At 37.7% G+C, this 23,447-nt stretch overlaps 3 protein-coding genes across 18 annotated transcripts; all 3 read right to left on the bottom strand.

The window, feature by feature from the left end:
• Window positions 1–518: 518 nt before the first annotated feature.
• Window positions 519–3,142, bottom strand: LOC105165218 (S-adenosyl-L-methionine-dependent methyltransferases superfamily protein). 2 transcript variants are annotated; one of them, XR_016065804.1, is made up of 7 exons: window positions 2,899–3,142; window positions 2,261–2,412; window positions 2,055–2,175; window positions 1,537–1,661; window positions 1,236–1,364; window positions 874–1,134; window positions 519–775 (listed from the first exon to the last, which is right to left on the bottom strand). XR_016065804.1 is itself a non-coding variant. In XM_011084153.3 (7 exons), the coding sequence occupies exons 1-7, from the start codon at window positions 3,086–3,088 to the stop codon at window positions 704–706; spliced, it is 954 nt and encodes a 317-aa protein (XP_011082455.1). In that variant the 5' UTR covers window positions 3,089–3,140; the 3' UTR covers window positions 519–703. The 2 variants fall into 2 exon arrangements, 1 of the variants encoding a protein (XP_011082455.1); XM_011084153.3 differs by having other exon boundaries at window positions 970–1,134; window positions 2,899–3,140.
• A 6,451-nt stretch (window positions 3,143–9,593) lies between these two features.
• On the bottom strand, window positions 9,594–14,579 carry LOC105165220 (magnesium/proton exchanger). Of its 14 annotated transcripts, none has more exons than XM_011084154.3 (11): window positions 14,302–14,563; window positions 13,851–13,995; window positions 13,744–13,777; window positions 13,125–13,581; window positions 12,129–12,304; window positions 11,759–11,877; window positions 11,463–11,620; window positions 10,969–11,129; window positions 10,632–10,848; window positions 10,409–10,538; window positions 9,594–10,166 (listed from the first exon to the last, which is right to left on the bottom strand). In XM_011084154.3, the coding sequence occupies exons 4-11, from the start codon at window positions 13,483–13,485 to the stop codon at window positions 9,869–9,871; spliced, it is 1,620 nt and encodes a 539-aa protein (XP_011082456.1). In that variant the 5' UTR covers window positions 13,486–13,581; window positions 13,744–13,777; window positions 13,851–13,995; window positions 14,302–14,563; the 3' UTR covers window positions 9,594–9,868. The 14 variants fall into 14 exon arrangements, with proteins under 14 accessions (XP_011082456.1, XP_011082457.1, XP_088738096.1 ...); XM_011084155.3 differs by having other exon boundaries at window positions 13,860–13,995; XM_088881970.1 differs by having other exon boundaries at window positions 13,125–13,777; window positions 14,302–14,566.
• A 1,197-nt stretch (window positions 14,580–15,776) lies between these two features.
• Window positions 15,777–17,356, bottom strand: LOC105165221 (large ribosomal subunit protein eL22z). Of its 2 annotated transcripts, none has more exons than XM_011084163.3 (3): window positions 17,250–17,356; window positions 16,897–17,159; window positions 15,777–16,080 (listed from the first exon to the last, which is right to left on the bottom strand). In XM_011084163.3, exons 2-3 carry the CDS (start codon window positions 17,130–17,132, stop codon window positions 15,936–15,938), a joined length of 381 nt encoding a protein of 126 aa, XP_011082465.1. In that variant the 5' UTR covers window positions 17,133–17,159; window positions 17,250–17,356; the 3' UTR covers window positions 15,777–15,935. The 2 variants fall into 2 exon arrangements, with proteins under 2 accessions (XP_011082465.1, XP_011082466.1); XM_011084164.3 differs by having other exon boundaries at window positions 16,897–17,152; window positions 17,250–17,347.
• Window positions 17,357–23,447: the final 6,091 nt, after the last annotated feature.

Here is a 23,447-nt window from a genome sequence, read left to right as displayed (position 1 = left end):
CTTGAAAATTAGAATATCCCACATTTTTAAATATTCGGGTTTCTTATTTTTATCAGCAGAATATTCAAAACCCAACGACTTTCGGTGAATTCTTTTATTTTTTATATGCAAAATAAAAATATATTTTCAAGAATTGAGCAGAACAATTCAAGTTATTAATATTTTAAGATGTAGGAGATAAGTATGAGGAAGCAAAGACATGTTAATTAACTATTTCCAGGAATTGCATACGTGGTGCAATAGAATCCTTTCAAGAGGGGGAAAATAGTTCATTAATCGAGAGCTCAGTGTAGCGACTTTATAGCTCCATGGGAGTGGAACCCGCTTTAAGTTTAATTGGCTTTCTTGCACTACCAAGAGTCGCTGTTCTTTTTGGACAATCTCCAGCCTGAATTCATGGCTCATTCTATAAGACAATCACTTGTTGCAAAGATGAGCTTTGCACTTGTTGTCCAGAATTGAAGGCCTCAAGTTCAAAAACCTTAAAAATGTCAAAAATAATCTTTCAGATTCAAATATTAAAAAAAGGAAAAGGACAGAGATCTTATTCAGAAAAAAGACATAGGAAGTTTAGTAGAAATCGTTGTCTATTTCCAATACAAATTACACACACACACACACACAGAGGTTGATTTTCTTCACCAATTACATAGGTTGTGGGTGTGCAGATTGCCAAACAGGAAATACATTTGAAATATCAAACTCAGAGCTCCTCAAAGCCTTCTTCATCTCCTTCTTCTTCTATCCTCTGGAACTCTCTTCTCCATATTTCCATCTGTAAGATTTTGCATAATAATGTCTTATAAGCCACTCGAAATATTCGGAAAAGAAAAGAAAACAGCAATTTAGTATTCTTCTATGATGGTTAATGACCTGGGCTTAAGGGCAGAAAATCAAGGGATGCTATGAGGAATCAGGACTTAATCAACTATGCATTATTTCAAAGTGGAACGTAAGACTGTTGTTAACCTGATCATCAGAAAACTGCAGCTGTTCGGCCACGAAATGAATATTTTTGTGGTCACCAGCTGCTGATTCTTTCTCGAGATTTCTAGCTACTTCATCATACTTGATCATCTTCACCTTTAGACCGTGACTCACGAAAAGCTTGTCCATCCATTCCATTCTTGTGGACTAAATCAAAACAAGAAATAGATATCTTTCTTCTTGTGAAATGGGGACCAATAATCTAAATAGAGGTGATTTATATTAGAACAACATCAAAGCTCGCTAACCTTGACCCCGATTTCAGTTTCTACCAACCAACTAGGTAGTTCTCCAAAGAAAAGACATCCCTTCATGGCTAAATTACTGACGGCACCCAAGATATCTTTGAAATTAGCCAAAGTCATTATTGGAAGCCCCTGCAAGATGCAGATAGAAATCAACATTGCATACAACTTGGAAAATAATTCAGGTCATAACGAGTGGCAGTCTAGCCTTGGCTGCACACGACACACAACATTGTAAAAGATGCTGAAAGAAGACTGAAATTCGGAAAAGTAAGTTTATTTACCAAGAACAGAATTTAATCACCTGGAAGACCCAAAGACTAGGTCTGGCACCATTAAACCCTTTGTTGCGTAAAAGTTGTTGAATATCAGAGGTTTCATATGGGACATGAATGAACAAGCAACTTCTTGGAATCTTAGCACCAACCTCTAATCATTTGCGAAAACATACTGTTAACATGTCTATCCTTGTGAAGTAATCATGAACATCTGAAAACAAACTTTATGCTGCAGGATTTACATGGCCGTCATATCTAAACAAATGGTCCTTTGTTTGGCTCAAGTCGTGTAATTCAAAGGAAAGAATAACTTTGATAAAATGTCAACACCCGAGCGAAACCCTATGACAACTTCAAGTATCTGATGTGGGATGGCCTAGAACCCGAATACTCCATGTATTTCTACGGACCAAGAGAGGGATTGTACATAATATTACTTTCTTGGAGCATTAAATAATTTATAATGTGTGGATGTTTAGCAGTAACATCAGCTCTTGAATTTCTGCAAACTGAGCTGTACAGAAGTTGGCAGTACAGTTCAAACCTTCAAGCTTCTTGATTGATCTTCTAAATATTCTATCAGGAGATACATCGAATAATATGGTTGAAGCTGGCCAATTAAGCCGGTATGGTCGAGTGTCCATGCCATCCGTCAAAAGAACAACCTGGGACAAGTAAAAAAACAACCATCATATGACTTGAAAACTTGCAGAAACAATCAACTTTGGCTTCCATGCATTGATGTGATACCTGCCTAAGCCCATCATTGTTCTGTACTGTACCGAGCAATTTATCATCAATGAATTTGGTTGCAAGGCAGTGTTCGTGCAAATCTTGATTCACATCCATTTGAATATCAGGTGGAAGAAGGCATCTGATGTATGGATCTATGAACAGAGGATCTGCCAAATCCAACCAAGACTCAGACAAACTGCACTTCACATTTATAGATAATTTGAAAAGGCAAAGCACATTGTCATATTTAAGTCTCCCAGTGGAAGGTAGAACTTACTATTCATAATTCTTAGGCTAAAAAATGTACTTTGATGGTATAGTCATATCAGCTCATTGAAATTTAGAGATAGTATGAAAAGAATGCAGAAACTGGAAAGGAAGCAGAACAAAATGGGTCTTCCTTTTCTCATGAAACCGAAGAAGTATCGAGAAAAATATTGCTCCTCGGCTTTATGTTTGCGTTCGAATGCATGTCAAACAACAGACTTTTGAGCTGGGTTTATCAACTTGCTACTTGTGCCATGTGAAATTGACACAGCAAAGATTCTTCAAGAAGGCAACATATTCACTGACAGTCACATATAGCCGTTTGATGAAATGTCAAAGCGAAAGTTATGCAGGACAACACAAAACTGCTGTATTTATGATCATGCCTGGGCGAAGGGTCTCCCGGAAACGGAGAGAAGCGCGCTCCATAGCCGCTTGGAAGTACAAGTCATCTTCTTCCTTCTCGAGCGCACTAAATACACGATATCTCTTTCTCTTGGAAGCGTGAAACAGACATGGCATTAGGCGCACAAGAGGAGTAGCCGTTGGCTGCGGAAACAGCAGCAGAAGTTCCATATTTGGATTCTTCTGGTGTGTCTAATTGCTATAGCTTGTCCGACTTGATCCCTTGTTCTGGATCTTGTATGTAATATTGCAAGCTGACAACTTGGGCCAGAATTTCAAGACAACGAACAGATGGGCTTTTATCTTGCACAATATGAAACTTAAACCCATATCAAAGTTTATTTTCGCGATATAGTCTACGCAACCCGTTTGCTTAAGCCCGCAAAATTCTTGGTGTTATACTTTACACAAATGGGTTGAATAAAGGCATCCATGATACATTTAAAACTTGTGTAAATTAGAACGATGTTTCATAAATTTGACATAATTATAAAATATTAAATTTTTATCTTAATACCAATCTAATAATGAGTTCATCATGTTAGTTTCAATTCATTTGTTGTAGAGAATTAACGAAAATGGTCTTGTAGAATATGAAATAATTTTATTTAGCTTTATATTTTTTTTTATGACGTGAAGGGCAAGGAGGAAATTTTACCTTAAAAATACAATTTTTCAAAAATTCTATTGAGCTATCCTATGTTATCATGGATTGGGCTATTAATGCTTAGTTCAAATTTTGCAATATGGGTGGTATTGTGGGATGTTCTAATGGGTAGATCCATCAATGTGTGAATATATAAGAAAGACAATTCTAAATTTACTCAAAACGTATCTCTAATTTGGATTAGTTTAGTGAAGTAGTATGAACAACGAGTTACGGTTAGTTGGAGCTACGGTCTTCCTCATTTTTGTTATTGTGGCATGGGCAATTACTATATTGGCAACCATTGCATACTATTGTACTCGTAATTCTCAATCATAGCGTCGAGTCAAAGGCTCAATTGGATTTTGTACTGAAATTGGTATTTGAGACTACGCCCTATCTATAATATTCTGATGTTGTTGTTAACTGATCTGATAAACTTAGTATTGGATCTTAGGTTTGAAGTACACTATATTTTGAAGGGAGTTGATCGGCTTGGGAACACAGTGGAAGCGAATTATAAAAGGAATAAACAAGTAAATCAGAGTTCAAGGGTTATTTCATTGAACGTTCTCGGACTATTGGTGCATAAAATTGCAGAGAATAAATAAAAAAAATACAGATCTATAATTTAGACTATGGAGAACACGAGATTTCAATATTTAAAAAAAATATTACACTTGTCCTTTTCTTTAATCGACTACATGCGCTGTTCCTTTTCAAGATCCGTGCAGGCTAGATTCCAACATAGGAATTCTATAAAGAAGTCCACACTATACAGAAAATGTGAGATCCGCTCTCTTGCTAGCAAGCGTATTCGGAAAGAGAGATCGAAAAAATTGCACTATCGATTAGTGCGTTTTCAGTCTTTCTTGTTCTTGACTTGGTTCTAAACCAAGAAGATCACAAAACAAGGTGTGCCCGAGCTAAATGATAGCGAGCCATCGAGAGAATCGAGTGATGCCGGGAAAGAGCTTCATCTAGGGCCTCGAGCGGAGATATACCAGAAACATAAGAAGAGATTCTGGGCGGTGGGCGACCATAGAGAGCTTGGAAGGGTGGATGCCGATAGAGGAATGGTGGTTGGAATTATACCGGAACTCAGCCAAATGGAGGAATTGAAACCAAATGCATGGTTCTTCACTGACGAAACAACACAGGTATGCTTCAAATACGCGATTCAACACTTCAATTTGCCCCATCTGACTGTGGGTGATATGAACTAGTATAGGCCAGCTTGGTGCTGCTCAGGCGAAATAACTCGCGCCAGAATTTGCTGAGAAATAAGGGGTCCCTATTTGATGTAGGTCGCTCAAAATTGGGATTTCCTGATCGGGGTCAATAGGTCGAATAGCTAGGTCGTGATCGCTGACTCCCTCTTTTAAGCTACTTGGAGTGGATTTTGAGAACACAGCAAACGTCAGACTAGCCGAGAAGCCCTCGGTGATGGCCCTCCGATGCTTAAGTCAGAAAAGGTGAGGTCGAAAGTAAGATAACGGGATCGAACTAGAGCATAAATTGGCGGTAAAAGTAGGTGGTCAAAGCGTATTTGAAATACCATAAATGAGGATATTTATACTGGTACGATACCCTCTGTATACGTTATACGTGGCTCCAGTAAAGGCGCGCCACGTCACCCTCTGTCGGGTCTGTAACCGCTGCTGCTGCAACTGCACAGTGGGTCCCGTCATGCGCAGTCATTGGGCACAGTAATTATGCTGAAAATAGGGGGGCATTTCGGTAATTGTGTAATTCTCCTCATCACTATTGCTAACGATTGACTTTGGCATGCCATGCAAGCGATAGATCCACAACAAAGGAAGTAGCAAGAGTCGAAGCAGTGAATTTGGTGGGTAATCCAATAAAGTGGGCGTATTTAGACAAACGGCGGACAACAACCTAAACTGCAGTGCGGCCGCTAAAAGGAGGAAGATGAGTAATGAAATCCATACTCAAATCCTCCGAAATTTGATTAGGCACCAGAAGAGGCTGAAGAAGACCAATTGGTCGTTCAGTGGAATGCTAGTTGTCCTATCAAGTGAGACATTCCTTATAAACATTTTAAAATCAGTCTTCATTTTCGGCCAATAGAATGAAGAAGCCAGGCAGGCGACTGTGGCTCTTGTGCCAGAATGACCCCCTACCGTAGAGCAATGAAATTCTGAAAGTAAAACCTGACGGAGCCCGTCTGTTCAGGTATGAACAATCTGCCCTCATAAAATACCACACCATGGATATCTGAAAAATTCAACTTAGAGGAAGGCGTGTGGCGAACAAGGTGTAGGATCGAATGGACAGCAGGATGTGACAAATAAAACGTGCGGAGGACCGCTAAAATCGCTTGGGTCGCTGTAGAAATGACGAAGAGCAATGAGAAACAAGCGGCCAAGTGACGAGATAAAGCATTGACAACAACGTTTCCCTCCCAAGTGTGTACAATATTTCATTATCAAATTCCAAGAGTTTAGAAAGCCATTTGTGCTGAGCAGACATCTTAATGTTTGTGTCAGGAGTGAATGGAGGCTCTGCTGATCAGTGTAAATAAAAACTTGCGGCCAAGGAGATAGTGTCACCACTTACGAACGGCCTCCGTGATGGCGAACATTTCCCTCTCATAGGCAGAAACTTGCATACGAAAAGACATCTTCTTGCTGAAAAAACAATAGGGTGTCGACATTGAGACAACACCGCTCCAATGGCAATTTGTGAGGCGTCTGTAGTGACTTCGAAGGGGAGGGCAAAATCAAGCAGACACATCTTCAGAACGACAAGGAGGGCATCACATAGCGTAATAAAAGCCACATCAGCAGCAACCATCCAAATAAGGGAAGGTTGCTTGAGCAAGTCAGTCAATGGCGCTGAGATGGAGGTATAATGCCGGAAGAATCTTAGGTAGTATCTTGTTATATCCAGAAACCCGTGGAGTGCCGTAAAAGATGTCGGAACAGGCGAGTCGGCAATCGCCTGCAATTTAGATGGCCCAGCGGTCAACCCCGCAGCTGATATAGTGTAGCCTAAATTCAACGGAACTCACACCAAAAAGGCATTTTGGAAGCTTGGCAAACAGACAGTAGTCCGAAAGGACCTGCAACACTTGTCGTCGGTGCAGGAGGTGAGATGCATGATCCTTACTATAAATAAGGATATCATTGAGGAGACGTAAAAGGGGCCAAAAAATATTATTCATCACCGCCTGAAATGTGGATGGGGTGTTCGTGAGACTGGAGGGCATCACAAGGAATTCGAAGTGGTGATTGATCGTTCGAAATACAGTCTTGTGGAAATCCTCCGGCGCCAAACAGATTTGATGGTACTCTGAACGCAAATCTAGCTTCCAAAAAATAGTGGCGCCATATAGTTCATCAAGTAATTCATCCAGCGTTGGAATGGAGAAGCGATCATGCACTGTAATTGTGTTGAAGGCCCTGTAATCAATACAAAAACACCATGAGCCATCTTTCTTTCTAACCAATAAAGGGGTTTGTGCTAGGGCCTATTATCCCATCTTGGAGCATTTCCGAGATCATCTTGGTCATAAGCAACTTTTGGAAATACGGGTAAAAGTAAGGCTTAACATTGACAGGAAGGGTGTTCGGTAAGATGTGGATGTGGTGATCTTGGGGCCTATGGGGAGGGAGGCTATGAGGAATAGCGAAAACATGTTGAAACTCGCGAAGGAGGGTATAGAGATCAGGTGGGAATATATGTAGGGGAGTGGTTGTGGGATCAACGGCAGTGGGGGTGGTCAGGGAATGTATAGAGGGCAAAAAATGAGTAAACTGAGTCAGTAGCGAGAAAACGCTGGAGCTGGGAAAAAGTGGCAAACTAAGGGGTGCAAGAAGCACTGCCAATGAGTGTAATCAGCACGTTGTTGTGGTAGAATTCATTGACGGCACCGAATAATGTGATAAGAAAGGACCCAAGGTACTCAACCAATGGGCTCCCAATACGACATCAACCATGTTAATAGGAAAAATATAGAACAGAATGGAAGACTTGTAAGATTGTAGCACAAGTGGCACGGAGGGGAAGTAACCAGCGCAAGAAAAGGAGGCACGGTTGCCTACTAACATATGAAAGGGTGCAACCGGGGAGATGGGAAGGTCCAGGGACATAGCAACCCGGGGGTGCAAGATATTATTGGAGCTCCTCGAATCAATTAAAACAATGACGGGGTGTTCAAAGATGGAGAGACGCAAACAGAGCGTGCGAGGGAAATAGGATAGGAGAAAGTTGCATCAGGGAGATGAAAATGCATGGGACTATAGGTAGAAACGGAGGAGAGAAAAGACAGGGGCTGAGGCGGTGGGGAAGGGGATTCAACATCAGACTTCGGGGACGGAATGGATTCAAAATCAGTCTTGCTCGGAAGGAGTAAGAGGAACTATTTAGCTTTACATTTGTGGCCTGGTGTAAATTTGTCCTTGTAGTTAAAACACAACCCTTGAGCACGGGAGGCTTACATTTCAGTAGTTGTAAGTCGGCGAGTTAGAAACAGAGGCTTTGGTGGTGGGGCATGCAGTAAAGGAGGAAGAGACGAAGATGCCTGCAGACTGATAGGAGCAAGGGGGCCGACAAGTATCATTGCACTTGGACTCGATGAGTTTGGTGAGACCAATGGCCTGACTGATTGAAGACGGGTGGAGGATGGCGAGCTCCCTTTGGATATCAGGACACAAGCTGGAGATGAAATAGTTAAGGATGGACTCTGGGGAAAGACCAACCATATGATTGCAAAGTCGTTCAAACTTCGCTTGAAAGTTAGTCACAATATCTTGTTGACGCAGCTTGAAGAGCATGGCCTGATGATTGTCAAAAGAAGATGGGCCAAAACAGAACTCAAGGGAGCGAATGAAGGCGTCCCAAGAGAAAAGCTAGCGGTTCGTGAACATTCACTTAAACCAACTCAAGGTATTACCTTGCATATAAAAAGAGACCATTTCCAAGCGTTGCTCCGACGATACTAGGTAATAAGCAAAAAGTTACTCTGCTTGAAACGCCCAATCAAGAGGGTTAAAGCCGTCGAAAGGCAACAAATTTAGTTTGAGGGGTTTCATGATCGGTGGAGAAAGTGGTTGAGGTAAAGTGGACGGGGAGGCGGCAGTGTATGAGATGGGGGGAAGAGCAAAGGCATGTTGTTGAACTGTGGCTGGAGGTCAGAGACTGTAGTGACCAAGGATTCATGACGCAGATCCATGGAGGCATGAAGTTCAGCCAACCGTTCGGAAAGGAGAGGATGGCTTCCTCAAGAGCTTGGATGGATTTGGGATAATGGAGTAGGAGGATGAAAGCACCAAATGATATCAAATGACCAAGATAGTCCCAGTTCGAGTAACACTCCAGAACCCCAGGAAGAAGGAGAGAATTTGTTAGCCAGAATATCGTTTTTTATCCTTTTTCATTCCACGAAGCAGAATTTAAATACAAGAAATTGAAGATCTTGCGACAGGTGTCATCACCAACATTTAAACCTAACAAACTTTGTCTTATATATAACTTATTTGTTTATAGATAATAGTCTCTGAACTTAACAGGCCTGGTAGCCATTCTGCTGGATTTCTTTCGCATCAGGCCTCCAGACCCATCTTCCTTAATTAGCCCAATAGTAGTTGAGCCTTCAAGTAGTAGGTTTTCCTTTTTTCTGAGGCCCTGATTGGATGAGTGGTCAATCTTGCATTTGGGTCGTATCAGTTCCTAATCAGGTTCATCACCAGGAAATACAGTTCTGGCAAGCGCCGAAATGATGCGCCAGTACTGACGGCTTGCACAGGTGGTGCTGCCTAAGTCAAGAGGACGTATAAGTAAACCGGAGCCTGGGATCGCATTTTGTTCTGATTGATCACTTAGGCCTGTTGACATCGGCCATGGAATGGCGTAAAATATCATTCAGTTACTCATTTCTCCGGCAAAACAAGTGATGAATGTAACTTCATTGCAGCAGATGTGGTTAGTTTAGTCTCTTAGGATAATGAATGTTTGCTAATAGAAGAAAATACTTCCAACCTTGCTTTTAATCCATAATTCAAGACATGCCACTGAATGATGAATAATAATTATAATAGAAGAAAATACTTCCAACCTTGCTTTTAATCCATAATTCAAGACATGCCACTGAATGATGAATAATAATTATACAGCATATTTTTCATGTCCTATCTTGATGATCCTTCTAATACTCCATCACGACTACTGAGCAACCAAGCAGCAAGAGAGAATTTTCAAGAGTTAATTTAACTATATTTCTTCTTTCCTATTTTTCTTTTTCAGGGGATAAAAAGATTTAAGGCTGGCACAGGAGCATTTACTCAAATAATGCCAGAAACTCGTAAAGATGACAATACAACAAATATAAGCCATAGCAGCATGAAAAAAATACAAGTAACCCAGGCCCAGACTCTCGGACCTCCAAGCTCAGCACCCAAAGTAAGACGCCGAAATACCAAAACTCCAATACAGCAAACAGATGTAGCAAAGAAGACAAGCAGGGAGAAGCTGAGCCCTGCTGCATTTTCTATCCTCAATGGTTTCTTGTATGCAAAGAAGTTGTATAACGTGTCGATGAGCCATGGCACGCCAATGCCAATGTATATATTCACTGAATTGCTACATCAAAGCAAATGAATAAACATACAAATAACTTAATATATGGTAGGGGAAAAGAAATGCAATTAGATATCAATAGACTGGATGGATTATAAGCTTATGACTCATCCTTAGCAATTTCCGGAATAACTAGTCTTATGTATGACATTTGTGCTCAAAAAGGAACCTGGAAATTACTTATGAAGACAAATACTATTCTGGTACGTTATGGCCTCTAAAGAAGTATGGGAGATTAAACGAACCTGCAAGTGATGTTAGCTATGGCAGAGTCAGCTGTTAATTGCCGCTCTGCTGCAATCTTGCTTGCCACTAAATCTGGCCATGATGTTCCAGCGGCCAATGCTGTAAATGCTATGACGTAAGCACTGATACCTGCATATTCACATCTTGAGTTAGTAGAGAAGATATATGACAGGGTTCCTGACAGTAACAGATATTAGCAAAAACTTCCACAGAAGAGTCAACCTGTAACACAGCTTATGAGATCTGTAAGCTTAGTCACAATGTAAGCTATCCCACTGATGAAAACTAAAGAGAAAATGAAAGCTATCCATCCATGAGCAATCTGATAAGGAGGTACAAAAGCGAAGAGTAATCGCCATGGTGCAAGGAGCAACCTCCAGAAAGCCTTTGCTAGCCGTAGGAATGTATTATTCAATTTTCTTTGATCTGGGCTCTCCAACTTGAAGAAAGAAATTATTCAGCAACAGAAAAGAAATAAACCTAAATGAAATAGTGACCAGCATCCATATAAATCAGATAGAAATAAAGAGGCAAAACAAGAGAAGTAACAAAATAGTACCATGACAGCATCATTAAACTGCTGCTTCCAGGTTGAGAGCAAATTATCTTTTTCAGGAGTCATATCTTCATGTGATTGCTCTGAGGAGGATTCAGCAATGTAAGTAACAGGCAAGTGTTCATACACATGGCCTGCAGTTGTGGACGAAACTGAACAAATGACTGCCACAAAAGGATTCCTAATGTAACAGCATTTTGTCTCAGATAAATGCAGGATGGTATACTCTTTTAACAAAGATCCTAGCATTATTTTCAGCATATTATTAAACATGGGGAGGATTTATTTAGTCTGCGGAAATCATCTTCCACATCTGAATCAGATTAGTTTGATGGTTAATAACCGACTTTCTGCATGCCAAGATCTGCAGCATATTGGTATACTGTCTTTTATAATTTTTCTAAGATTAAAACAAGTATTATTGAAGACAAAAGAAAAAAGGTAAACAGAAAATAATTTAATAGATCAGCAAACTAAATTTCATTTAAAAACCATACCTGTGTTACGGTGTATAGAGAAAATGTCAACAATGTCCTGATTTCTATCTTTGTCATCAATTTCATGCATTTCGGAGTACTTATCATGACTCCTATTGCCATCCCGGTATTGACCAGTTTCTGGTGGTACCCAGTCTTCAGGCCTCTCTGATCTCGTTCTAATTAATGAATGTAATGCCACAAGTACAAAGTCATGCATTCCTTCTCTTCTTTCGTGATAATAAATAAGCTCTACGTTATTTAATTTTGTATACGGAGAAGGAAAATCAAATTAAGTTCATCATCCGAAAACCTACAATGGCAGAGACACGTAGGGCCAACGCTTATCTTGCGCATAGGCATGCATGAGCAGTAGACCATATTGCAGCACTGTCAATGAAGCTTCTGCCAGTGTAATGACATTCGGCGTCCATACCTACCAAGTTGAAGTTATGCTTCAAAAGGCTTGCAATGTTGGTAAGGAAAATGTTGTTGATCTCACTATCAAAGATCCAAATTTTGGGCCTTTTATACATTAAAGCATTAAGTCAGCAAGAATATGAGGCCACAAACCAAAAACGCAGTCCTAAATTCTAGTGTAATAAACCAAATAAACCTATCACGTAGTCAAGGATCCAATTTCACAAGCTCATGCCATAAATACATCTCAAAGGAAACAAGTATCACCTCTAATATTATGTAAAGCCAGATGTAAGCCCAGAAAGACCAAACAAGCTCTACAAGCCAAACTCCAATATCTGATATCTTTTTGCGTTCTCCAGCTTTAGGAACAACAACACAGACAGCATGGATGGGAAATAGATCAAAAGCAGCAGAGCCAACAAGTGTTCCAGGACCTAAACCTGTTCATGAAATTAACAGTGACGTCCAATGTTTTTGATATAAATTCTGCCAAACTCCCGTGATCTTTTGAAATTCAAAAAGTACAAAGGTTATATCAGAGTGAAACAAAAGAAATTTTTTGATGTCTCCTAATCATCACCATTACTGAGAACATGACTAATCTGGATTTATGATCTAATTCTTTATACGATTTCTAACAAAATTCCTCTTCCATATCTTCCTTAGGGTAAGAACCAAAATAATCTAAACAAAAAACTTAAAAGTGAATAAAACAATTTTTACCACAGTAAGAATCAGACCATGACCCATAAATACCTAAAGCAAAAACATGTGACTGCTTGACTGGTTTCATCCAAGAAGCTAATGCTGAGTCAGAGAGATATAGAAAGCAAAACAATAAGCCGTGCACTAGCCTGTCCAAGAATTTATCAGTCTAAACGATCAAGCAACTGAATGCCGACAAAATCCGTGCTCAAAATAATTCTATAATTGGTACTTCAGTAGTGTGAAAATTCAAATTATTACACAAAGCAACAGCCAGCCAAGAAATGACATATCAAGAACGAATGAATCACTTAGGTCTCCCTAAAGAGGGAATTCAAAGATATTCTAAAATCGGACATCAATTGTGGAAACGAATAGAAGATGAAACTTTAGCTTTCCAGGAAATTTTTCATTAAAATCTATATGGAGTTCCAGAAAGAAAAGGAAAAGAAGACAAGATGCAGTGGCATAAATAAAGAAATGAAATTCTTTACCATGTTCGGGAGACAAATGATGAAGAAAGTATAGATTATCCACTGTGAAAGAAGGACGAACCTCCAGCATACAAGTTTCCAAGATTCCTTATTGCATCAATTGTTGCCAAAGAAATCTGAGGAAAGCTAGTCCCAAATGCCAGCAGCGCAATGTCAGCTATTGCGTAATTCCAAACCTTTTTGTATTTGACAACCATGGCATTAGTACAAGGATCTCTCTCCTTCACAGTTCTAGTATGCTTAACCACGTTTTCCATGGACCGGAAAAAACGACCAGTTATAGCAGATAATCCAATAAAACAGTAGGCAAGAGCCAGAAAATACAAGAAGCACCGAAAACCATCTCCAAGCTTAGTTTCGTAATGGAAAAGCAAATAAGACTGGCATTTCTCGTGCCGAAAGTTATTGGAATGTCCATCCATGTTCTCAAAACTCTTATTATTAAGAGAGGTTAGTAAGACAGTTAAGGTTTCACAGCTCACGACGCAAAAATGATCCTCGCAAGCAAGTAGGAACACCTGTTCCATGTTTAAAAGTCAGTTACAAAAAAATAAAAGAGAATTCCAAAGCAGTAATTAGCATCAATCTGCAGCACCTATGAAGCAGATATATAGATTATCGTACAAATTACATATGTAAATGGAGTTTATATTTGGGTAATTCAACGAAAATATGCTTACTTTGATTTATGAGTACCCCACAAGGGCCCATCTCCTATCATGAGATTCATACCATCAGGCAGGCTGAATGAAATTAAAAACACTATATGGTAAGGGAAAACATCAACCTGGCATACCAACTCCTCGACAGGACGAGAACAAAAATCCCTTATACAATGTTCAACAGTGCCTCGTGCACTGTGTGGTTCTAATCCAATCTCACGTCTCTATAATAGCAAAACCCAGGCACGCTTATATACACAGTGTCGAAGCCTGTGCCGCCAGTTTCACCAAACACCAAAATCAGACCATAAACACACCGCAGCCATTCATTAAGCAAGGCCCCGCAATTGAATCAAAGTAACTCATACACCTTTTTTGACTCTTTACATTAATAAATAAAAAAATTGCAATCATCCCAACGAGGTTTACACAACAAAATCCCAGATTGGAAAAAATAAATTAAAAAGAAAAGCCCCAAACTTTTTCACAACCGCATTCCAATAACTGAATAAATTTCACATCCGCGAAACAAAAATAGATAAACCAAAAAAGAGAGAAGAATCCAAAAAAACTTACGGCGGGTAGATCTGACGATCAGCGGTGAGAACAATCGGAAGAAAACAGAAAAGAGGGAGTGGAGAAGAGTAGAGTAGAGTAGACGGGGGGGAAGAGGTAATTGTTTGTGATTGTGGGAATTGTGGATTATAAAGATGCGTGTGTTGAGGGGAGAGTGTGGAGTTGAGGAGCAATCGTGTGCATGGAATTGGACGCCTTTCTGGACTGAAGCCTTTTCAGGAATGCACACACGTAATCTCTTTTCCCAAAAAGGTGGAATCCTTACTCTAATTGTTTTTTTCATGTAAGTTAGACTTGTCGGTCTTGTCGTCACATAATTAATAAGAGGGGACGAAATCATTGAGTCAAAGAGAAAACGTAGCAGGAAGATAGGCATGGCTTGAACCAAGTCACACATCCCAGATGACTGCTGCCAAAATGGAAAGAGTGTGGGAAACGAGGGTGATGGGAATTCTTTAATCCACAAATTCTAATTAATCAATTTTAAATTAATTATATAATAAGTATTATAATCTAAAAAATTTGATTAATTGCGTATCAAGTATATTATATTTTCTCTTAATTAAATTAATTATGTGACAAGTATTACAAAAAATTTAATTAACCACGTAATAAATATATTACATCTTCTCTATTTGATTAAACCAAATTTAATCAAGACAAAAATTTTCCATGACATCAACCCCCCTTCCCCCCTCTCTTTGTTTTGATCAGAAATGGCATTCAATTTGGGAAATCGATTTCCTTTCATCAGAAATTTTTATTTGACAAAACTTTTTCGTGTTTTAAGAAAGAAAACAAATTCACCAGATTGTGAATATTGTGAATAAATTCTGAAAGTATAAATCTCAAGTTTTGGGAGGAAATTTATTTCTTTCCCTGAGAACCCTTTTATTTCTTATGAAGGAAAAATAAAAAATAAAGCTTTAAATTAATCCTGTTGTGAAGAACAATAAAAAACAAAATGTGTTGTTAGATTGTCAACTTGCCTACTTGATCTTGCAACTTAAATTCGCAAGACCTTGGCTTTGGTTAAGAAATTTCGCACGTGGTGATGCCCGCAATACCATGTCGTTTCCCGGTCATGTAAGATCGGGTATTGTGTATGTATCATAACACAAATGAATGGTGTTACACGTGTAAAGCGACATTTCCATATCACGTACAAAACCAGCACCCACCCAGAAACAATTATTTAGATCGCATTTAACCCATTACAGCACACATTGCCAATAGCTGAACGCGATACCTAACTAAAATGAATAAATCAAAACTGAACACTTGTACTCCAATGAACCAATCCAAAACACAATTGAGCGCAACAAGTAAACGAGGCAGGACTAACTCACCGGAGTCGTCGCCTGTTCATGAATAGACAAATAAATCTGATTATGGAATCATAATAAAGTAGAGCATGAACGATATCAACGCCGTAGCAGTACGTGATGAGATGGTGCATAGTGCTACTCTGTTACTTCGAAGAAATAAGAAGCATTGTAAAGAGCATCACATTCACTAAAAGCCATACCCTGTCTTTGAAATCCCACAAGGTCCACAGAACAAACAACATAAATTGATCCAAAATTGGTTCAGACAACATTGGGCTGAGCAAAACATGACACCAATCTGTATATTTAGTCTTCTTCCTCTCCCTCTTGCTCAGCAATGTTGAAATAGCGTAGCTCATACACATTCCTGTCTTTGTTGGAAGCAATCACCCGAAGCCAATCTCTAACATTATGCTTCTTCAAATATTTCTTAGTCAAATACTTAAGATACCTGCAAAAGCAATGACAATCAGTCCCACAGAATACAAAGAGAACGCAAAAGACAGCATGGAATCAAACAGGTAAAAGTTATATACTTGTACGATAACAAGTTACAAATTTATATTCTGATCCTCTAATATATACCAACTTAACCACTATCCTCTGATTTAACACATAATGAGACCGTTTTCCCAAACTCGGAATTGCAAATCCTTCAGAGCAGCATTTGTAAGCACTTCATAGTTCACATTGCAATTCCATTTGGCATGGAAACAGAGAATGAAACTATGTCTTGCATTGTACGAAAAAATGAACAAAGGCACTGCTGTCTGATTCATATAAAAGTTAACCCCAATAACCAAATGCAATCAACAAAAAAGGAGTCTGTTCGGACCAAGAATTCCAGGGTGAACAGACAAAAATAATTTCCTTAATTTGGTTTCCAGGGGAAGCAAAACAAATTGTTGGTACAAACAAACTGCTGCAATGCATTTGTCAAAATATACATAGTTTCTTTTTCTTTTTTTTCCCATGCCACAGGCTTACATTTCCGAAATTCACTTTTCGCTGATTCAGATTTCCTGGAACCAGAACTGGTAGCATACAAGAATCAAAAGTGAATAAAAGGAAACACCATAACGAGGATTTCAGGTACTCAACCAACATGAAAATTTCCCAGGACCCACATTCTGAAGTTCCAGAACCAATTAAATCACGGACAAGCTAACATTACGAAGAACAAACATACAGGCACCATTCAAGCCAACAACAATAAACTTTAAAACGCGAAAATAAACTAATCTAACTAAATCCAAAACCAAATCACCTTTTGGAGAAGGCGGAATCGGCGGTGACAGTGATCTTGTTCTTGTCGCGGGTGACAGTGACAGAATCACCGAGAGCGCCAGCTTTGCCGCCAACCTTGATCCTTTCCTGTAAAAACTTCTCGAGCGAAGCAATCTCCATGATCTTATCCTCCACAGGCTTCGAGCAATCAATCACGAAGCTCGCTCCCTTCTTCTTCCCTCCTTTCGCTCCTGCCGCCGCCGCGCCTTTACTCATCTTCGCTTCTGGCTTCCTGCCTACAAGCTAATCAACAAATCCAATCAGAAACATCAATTTCGTCTAGGACAGCGCATATATACGTAGAATGGAGATGAAATGGAGCTGGGAATGTACCTCTTACAGGTTATGCAATCAACGGCCGACTATGTGAAGTGCGCGTTGCGAGATTGAAAATAAATGATAGACGGGTTTATTAGGGTTTTGGTTTGGGATTAGCTCACAGTTTATCTGGGCCAATTGGGCCTGATTTTCAACATAATATGGGCCTCTTCATCTCATACGTTTCTGTCTATTTTTTTTTTTCTCTCCAACTTTAGGTTTTATTTCTTTTCCCACAAATATTTATTTTCTGCTAACTAGTCGTTACTGCATGCAGTCTCTATAAATATATAAAAAAATTATTATGTAAGATAAAAAAAAATTATGAAAAGAAACAATCGTGATGCGAGGGAATAAAAAAAAATCATGGAAAAAACAATATGGAGTAAAGAGGGAGAAAAAAAAATAATTGTAATTTTAAATTTATTAAAAATATAAAAATTGATATAACAAAAAATGACCATGAAGAAGTAAGATGGGAGAGAAGCGTACATTAGCGGGTTGAGAAAAAAAATTATATCATAAAATTATTAAAAAAATATTAAAATTACTATTTTAGTAAATTAAGAAAATAAATAAATTATAGGATAAATTTAAGTATTCAAAAGCTAGTATAACGAAAGAGATCTTTTCATAATAGTGTAGATAAATCATTTTAAGTAATATAATTTTCACGTATAGGAAATTTCTTCTTCATTTATATAAACAATTTCAAGTAATATTTTGTTAAAACAACTCATTATGAACTTTGAAATATCCATAACCAAATGTTGAGTGTTCTCTTTTCATGTGGTTAGAATTTGAGCAGCAAAGTAAACGAAAAAATTGCGCACCATACAGTTAATATTTGACTTAGATGTAATTATTGTCCCGCACTTATGAGAGAGTGGCAAAAAAAGAATAGTATAAATAGGGGTGGTATTTATGTCCTATATCTATCGAAATTTGCGTGTTTATTATCCTTTGACCATTTTACCTTTTTGACGATAAAGTTTTTATAGTCTCTTTTCATACTTTTAGTTTGGCCCAACATGCTTTTGAAAATAAAATTAAGTTTTTATAAATTCATATCTTGTTTTGACCGCATTGCTCTAAGGTATTTCAAGTTCTCGATTTTACGAACTTTCTCTAACCACACTACCGCAACAGATGGTTTGTTTGTACTTGGCTCCTTCAGCAACAGAACAGCACAACTCTATTTTATTTCCTACCTTAGGGTATAGAAGATACTCCAAAATAGAAACTTAATAAAATTTTGTATGAATAGGTTGAACCGGATTCCTTTCTTTATTGAAGAAATATATTAAATATTACATAAACTATTTAGCCTCTCATATGAAAGAAGACTTGGCTCATTATGAAAGCCCCCATAAAAATGAGAATTAAAAACTACAAAGATTTGAAAACTCAAAATATTATGCTTTGAAAAGTTAGAGAGAATTTTCGATGATCCACATCTGCTTCATTGCCTCCTTATCTATAGCCGTCCGCGGATTTCAAACTTGTTTTTTATGACATTATTGCGTTTGTCATCACCTTGTCCTTTCCAACTATTGGTCATAATAGCTTATCGTCCATATGATCGATAGCTAGTTTTTCTGCTTTTCCAACTGTTAGCCTTTGTCGTCTTCTGCCAACAGCCTTACTTTTGAATTTTTACATTCTATAGTTTTAATTTGCCATATAAAAATTCTTTCATTTACCCTTGCCAGGTTTCGGTTCGGGTTTCTTTTGGGTGACCCGAATTTTTATTTCGAACAACGATTTTACCTATTTTTCAGTAAGGGCATACATGGTTATTCCATTGCCCAACATCCAACATATTGTATGTCTTCATCCTCGTGGTCTTTGTTGCAAGCAGTTCATTCTCCCATATAAGCGTTCTCTTTTTCTCGAACAAGTCTCTACAAACTCAGTGATTTTCTCTATCATGGAGTTTAACAGGAATAATCCATTTAATTTGTTTGAGAAGATTTCAAATGGATACTTCACTTTTGTCTATCTCGATGAGACAGACCTATAGACCACAAGCTCTCCTAGTAGAAATATCATCCTCATTTATGGCTGATACAACAAAGCTTCTCCTGAGTCAGCTTTGATTCTGTTGAAAGCTACCATGTTTGATCTTTGCAGCTTGATGAAATAGAATGTTAGCTGAGACCCCTTTCCCGTTGTTTTTGGAGCTGTTACTATGAATTTTAACTCCAGAATATAGCCTCATTTTAAGTGGGGATTATTTTTCCATGAGTCATAGACCACCCCACTGATCCACTCTGGAAGTTTTGAAATTTTCGAAAAACTTGATGACATGGTATGAACTGAAGCCAGAGCTCTAAAATCATACTATTGTCGGACATCTTTTGATTTGGACCGATCTAACATCATTTCCACATTCGCTGGTAAACCTGCCAAGCAGAACAAGAAAATATCAATTAATTAGTATTAACCTTAGACGTGTTAGTCATTAATCTAAGGTTATTCTCTCCCTCTTTAACCCCAAAGGTGTTGGTTGACTTGCATCAGGAGTTTGCACTTCCTGTGATCCAATTGTTATCGTTTCACCAGAGTTTGGAGATGGCCTTGTGCAATCGGTACTTGAATCCGACGCTACACGTTTAGAGCCATGTACTTTAAGGGTATGTTTAGGGTCATGCTCCCTCAACTTGCGAGTCATCACCGATGGCGATCCCTTTCAAATTGGTTCCATCAAGTCATTCCATAGCTAGGTAGATGCCAATATGGAACTTTTTATCGTGACCTGGACAGAGTCAAGATTAGCTCTTTGTATTTGTCCAGCTACTTAGGCATTCACCGCTATCCATCCAAACTTCTTGTCAAGCTCCTTAAGATTTTCTCTAAGGTGTTTGAGCCTCAACATGATGGTGTTTGCTTTAGATGCCTCCATCTCTTGTCAGGAAATCTACAAGAACATTCTCATGAGATTTTATATTGATATTCTGCTTGCCATCTAATAATACAAGCTTTCTCAATTTTAAATTCTAATTTGCTTTTTAAGAAAGTCCTAACATTAGTATTGTCAACTTTTAATGTGAAAGTTTTAGCAAGTAAAAATAGAGGTCATTTCTTAAAAACCTTCTAAACTGCAATGAACTCCTTCTCGTTAATGTGTCAAACTTGAGCTTGTTGTGCTGAGAACAACCCTCCTATATATTTACAAGGTTCTTCCCCTATAGTAGTCTTTTTTATGAGCGTTGCTGCCCATCTATAGTCATTGGTGTCTCTGTAGACTATCAATTCATGATCGTCTTATGGTATCACAAGCTTTGACAGGTTACTGCAAACCTGTTTCAGTTCCCGAACCCTTTAAGTGTGAATTTTTTTTTTTATTTCCACTTTGAACTTTTTGTTTTCTTTAAAAGTGGTCGGAAATCCTTTTAGTATCTTGTAAAATCCTCTATAAAGATACCTGCAAAATTAACAACTCCCAAAAAACTCTGCAAATGCTTCTTGTCCTTGAGCACATCTCCAAAATTGCAAATTTTCTTCAAAATATGTTCATGTAACTCAATACTTGTCTCGTCAATAAGAATTCTTAAAATTTCAATTTTATTGACTACAATAGTAGCTTTCTTCTCAGAAAACACTAATCCCTCTCTATTGTATGCATCAAAAAATTTTTAAAAATATTTACTATGATATTTCATATTCTAAGATGCAATCATTATGTCGTCAATGTAGACAAATATAAATTCAAAATTATTATCCATTTTTCTCTAAAGTATCTGGGGTGCATTAGCTAATCCCATTGGAAGAACATTCCAGATATATTGTCCATATAGTGTGGAGAATGCAGTAAATTTTTTTGATTCACTCTCCATCTTGATCTGATAAAAATCATATTTGAAATCAAATTTAAAAAACACATTTCCATCTTTAATGCAATCAATCAAATGTTCTCTACCATGAATGTAATAATCATCAAATTCTAATATTCTATTAATACTTTGACAATTAATTACCAACCTGGGTTTATCTCTCTCAATCTCACCATGGTTTCTTACCGAAAAACGAAGGCTATTATAAGCAGAGACTCCAAGCTCGATGAGTCAAGATTGATATGCTCTTTGATGATCTCCTACATATCTTTCTTATCCTTCATGTTCATCTGAATAAGCTTGTATCGAACATACTCGTACTGAAAGAATTGGTATGGCCCGGGACTTTCAAGAATGCAACGAAGCATGAAAATAAGCATATTTAAATTCTAAATCGAAAAGAGAATTAGTCCCTCAATCTTGGGCATTCGGCACTCAACAAGTATAAAACAAACTTGAATTAAACAAGTAGCTATTGAAACATAGATTGACGGACATGAAATTTTACCTTTCAGATTTGAAAACTTTCTTTAAACTTTTCTCCTCCAACCGTGTGCTTTTGCAAAGATCAATGAGATCTCCTCTACGTCGAATACACACTACACCATAAGGTGGTTTACACCAAACCTTGCTAGAGGTAAAGTATATGTAGTATAAGAGATTGATTATATTATTAACTTAATATATCGAACTCAAGAGGATTTTGCTCTAACTTGAAACTAGTTCAAGAAGAACAAGAATAGAGAGAAAAGAGAGGGATAACAGAGGTAATGATGATAAGTTATGAGAAGAGTGTTGTCTTTTGTATCATATACAAATAGCATATACACAAGCCTCTACCACTATACACACACACAAGAGAAACCTCATGTACTTGTTGTATGTTTACATGTATATATTGCATGTCAAGTCAAAAATAGGTAGAATGTGTGCCGCCATAGTATATTACCTACTAGTACCATAAGTACTCAAGTAATAACTCCCTCATTCTTACAAATTCACATATATATATCACATATATATATATATATATTTATATTCAAGCTAGGGCTACATATATATATATCCTATTGGGCTTTATACAAAAATAAATTAAACCCATAGGCTTGGCCTCCATACAATTAATCCAATCAATTCTTAGAAGTCCAAATGAAAGTTATTTGATCTTATCAGATAAATCCTAGCCCATAGCCCAATCGATGGATGTCAAGACCACAAAAAATAATTCGTATGAACACTTTTATAGAAGTGAAAGTAGGGTCGGTTCCTCAAGGATTGGCTTTAAGTTGATTCCTTCAAAAAAAAAAAAAAAATAGTAGGAGATGGTTTGATTTTGAAGAGAATAAAAAATTAAATTAAACTAGGGAGATAATAAAATTAAAAGGGATAAATATAAGAGAAGACTTTTCCGATTAAGATTGGGTTCATGCTTGATTCCGTTGGCTGGACATTGATGCAAATATAACACTCATTTAAATAAATAAACCAGTTATGGTCATTGGTACGACCTAATGGTCTCACCTTTCCTTACCTTTTCGTCAGCCAAGGTATGACCTGGGAACGTCCACAAGATTTACATTAACAGCATTAAAAATTAAAAATGCATGATTTTAATTAACAAATTCCTATAATTGTTCATTTAAATTAGATCATTCATTTCTCATAACATAATTAACTACTGTGACAATCAATCATGTTATGTTGCTACTAATTATTGAACTAAATAAATAATTACACGAATTTGCAAAGTTCAATTAGCAAAGTAAACCTTCTTAATAACGAACAAGTGGCCACAATATTCATAAATCAGATGTTTGTAGTAAGAGCGCAAGAATAACATGAATACTTATTTTAACGAGAGTAGCAAACATAAATTAGATCTCACAACATTTATAAATAAAGCAATCACCTTAATAAAAAAAAAAAAACAATCACCTTAACCTTAACCACAAATAAGAAAATTAGCTTAACACGTTAATTAGAAGAACACACTAAAAAAGAAATGAAATTCCATTAACAATTAGATAATGTATTAAAAATAAGAGCATTCAAAAGATAGAATAGTGTATGGAATAATGGATGTCTCATGGAGTTGAAATGTCCTCCTATTCATACTATAAGCATCCTACGAATCTAGACATAGAAGATGGTTAGGTATATAACTGGCTCTAAAAAGTTAACAAATTATTCATTTGCATCAGCCAAATATCCCAAATGATTCTTTCTAAAATCATAGAGCAATCACCCCCCCCCCCCTTTAGCATAAACAGCATCTTTTCTTTTTCTTCAAAGTTGACCGCATCATTAAGTGTGAGCGTGTCTAGTCGGATCAACAAATCTGTCAAAATTTATTCCTTCTTTCCTTAAATACCTGCAA

The sequence above is a fragment of the Sesamum indicum genome, linkage group LG6, assembly GCF_026168435.1.
Source record: "Sesamum indicum cultivar Baizhima isolate 11 linkage group LG6, ASM2616843v1, whole genome shotgun sequence".
Lineage (NCBI taxonomy): Eukaryota > Viridiplantae > Streptophyta > Magnoliopsida > Lamiales > Pedaliaceae > Sesamum > Sesamum indicum.
Note: the sequence above shows the minus strand (reverse complement) of the source record. Positions and strands in the feature narration are given on the sequence as shown.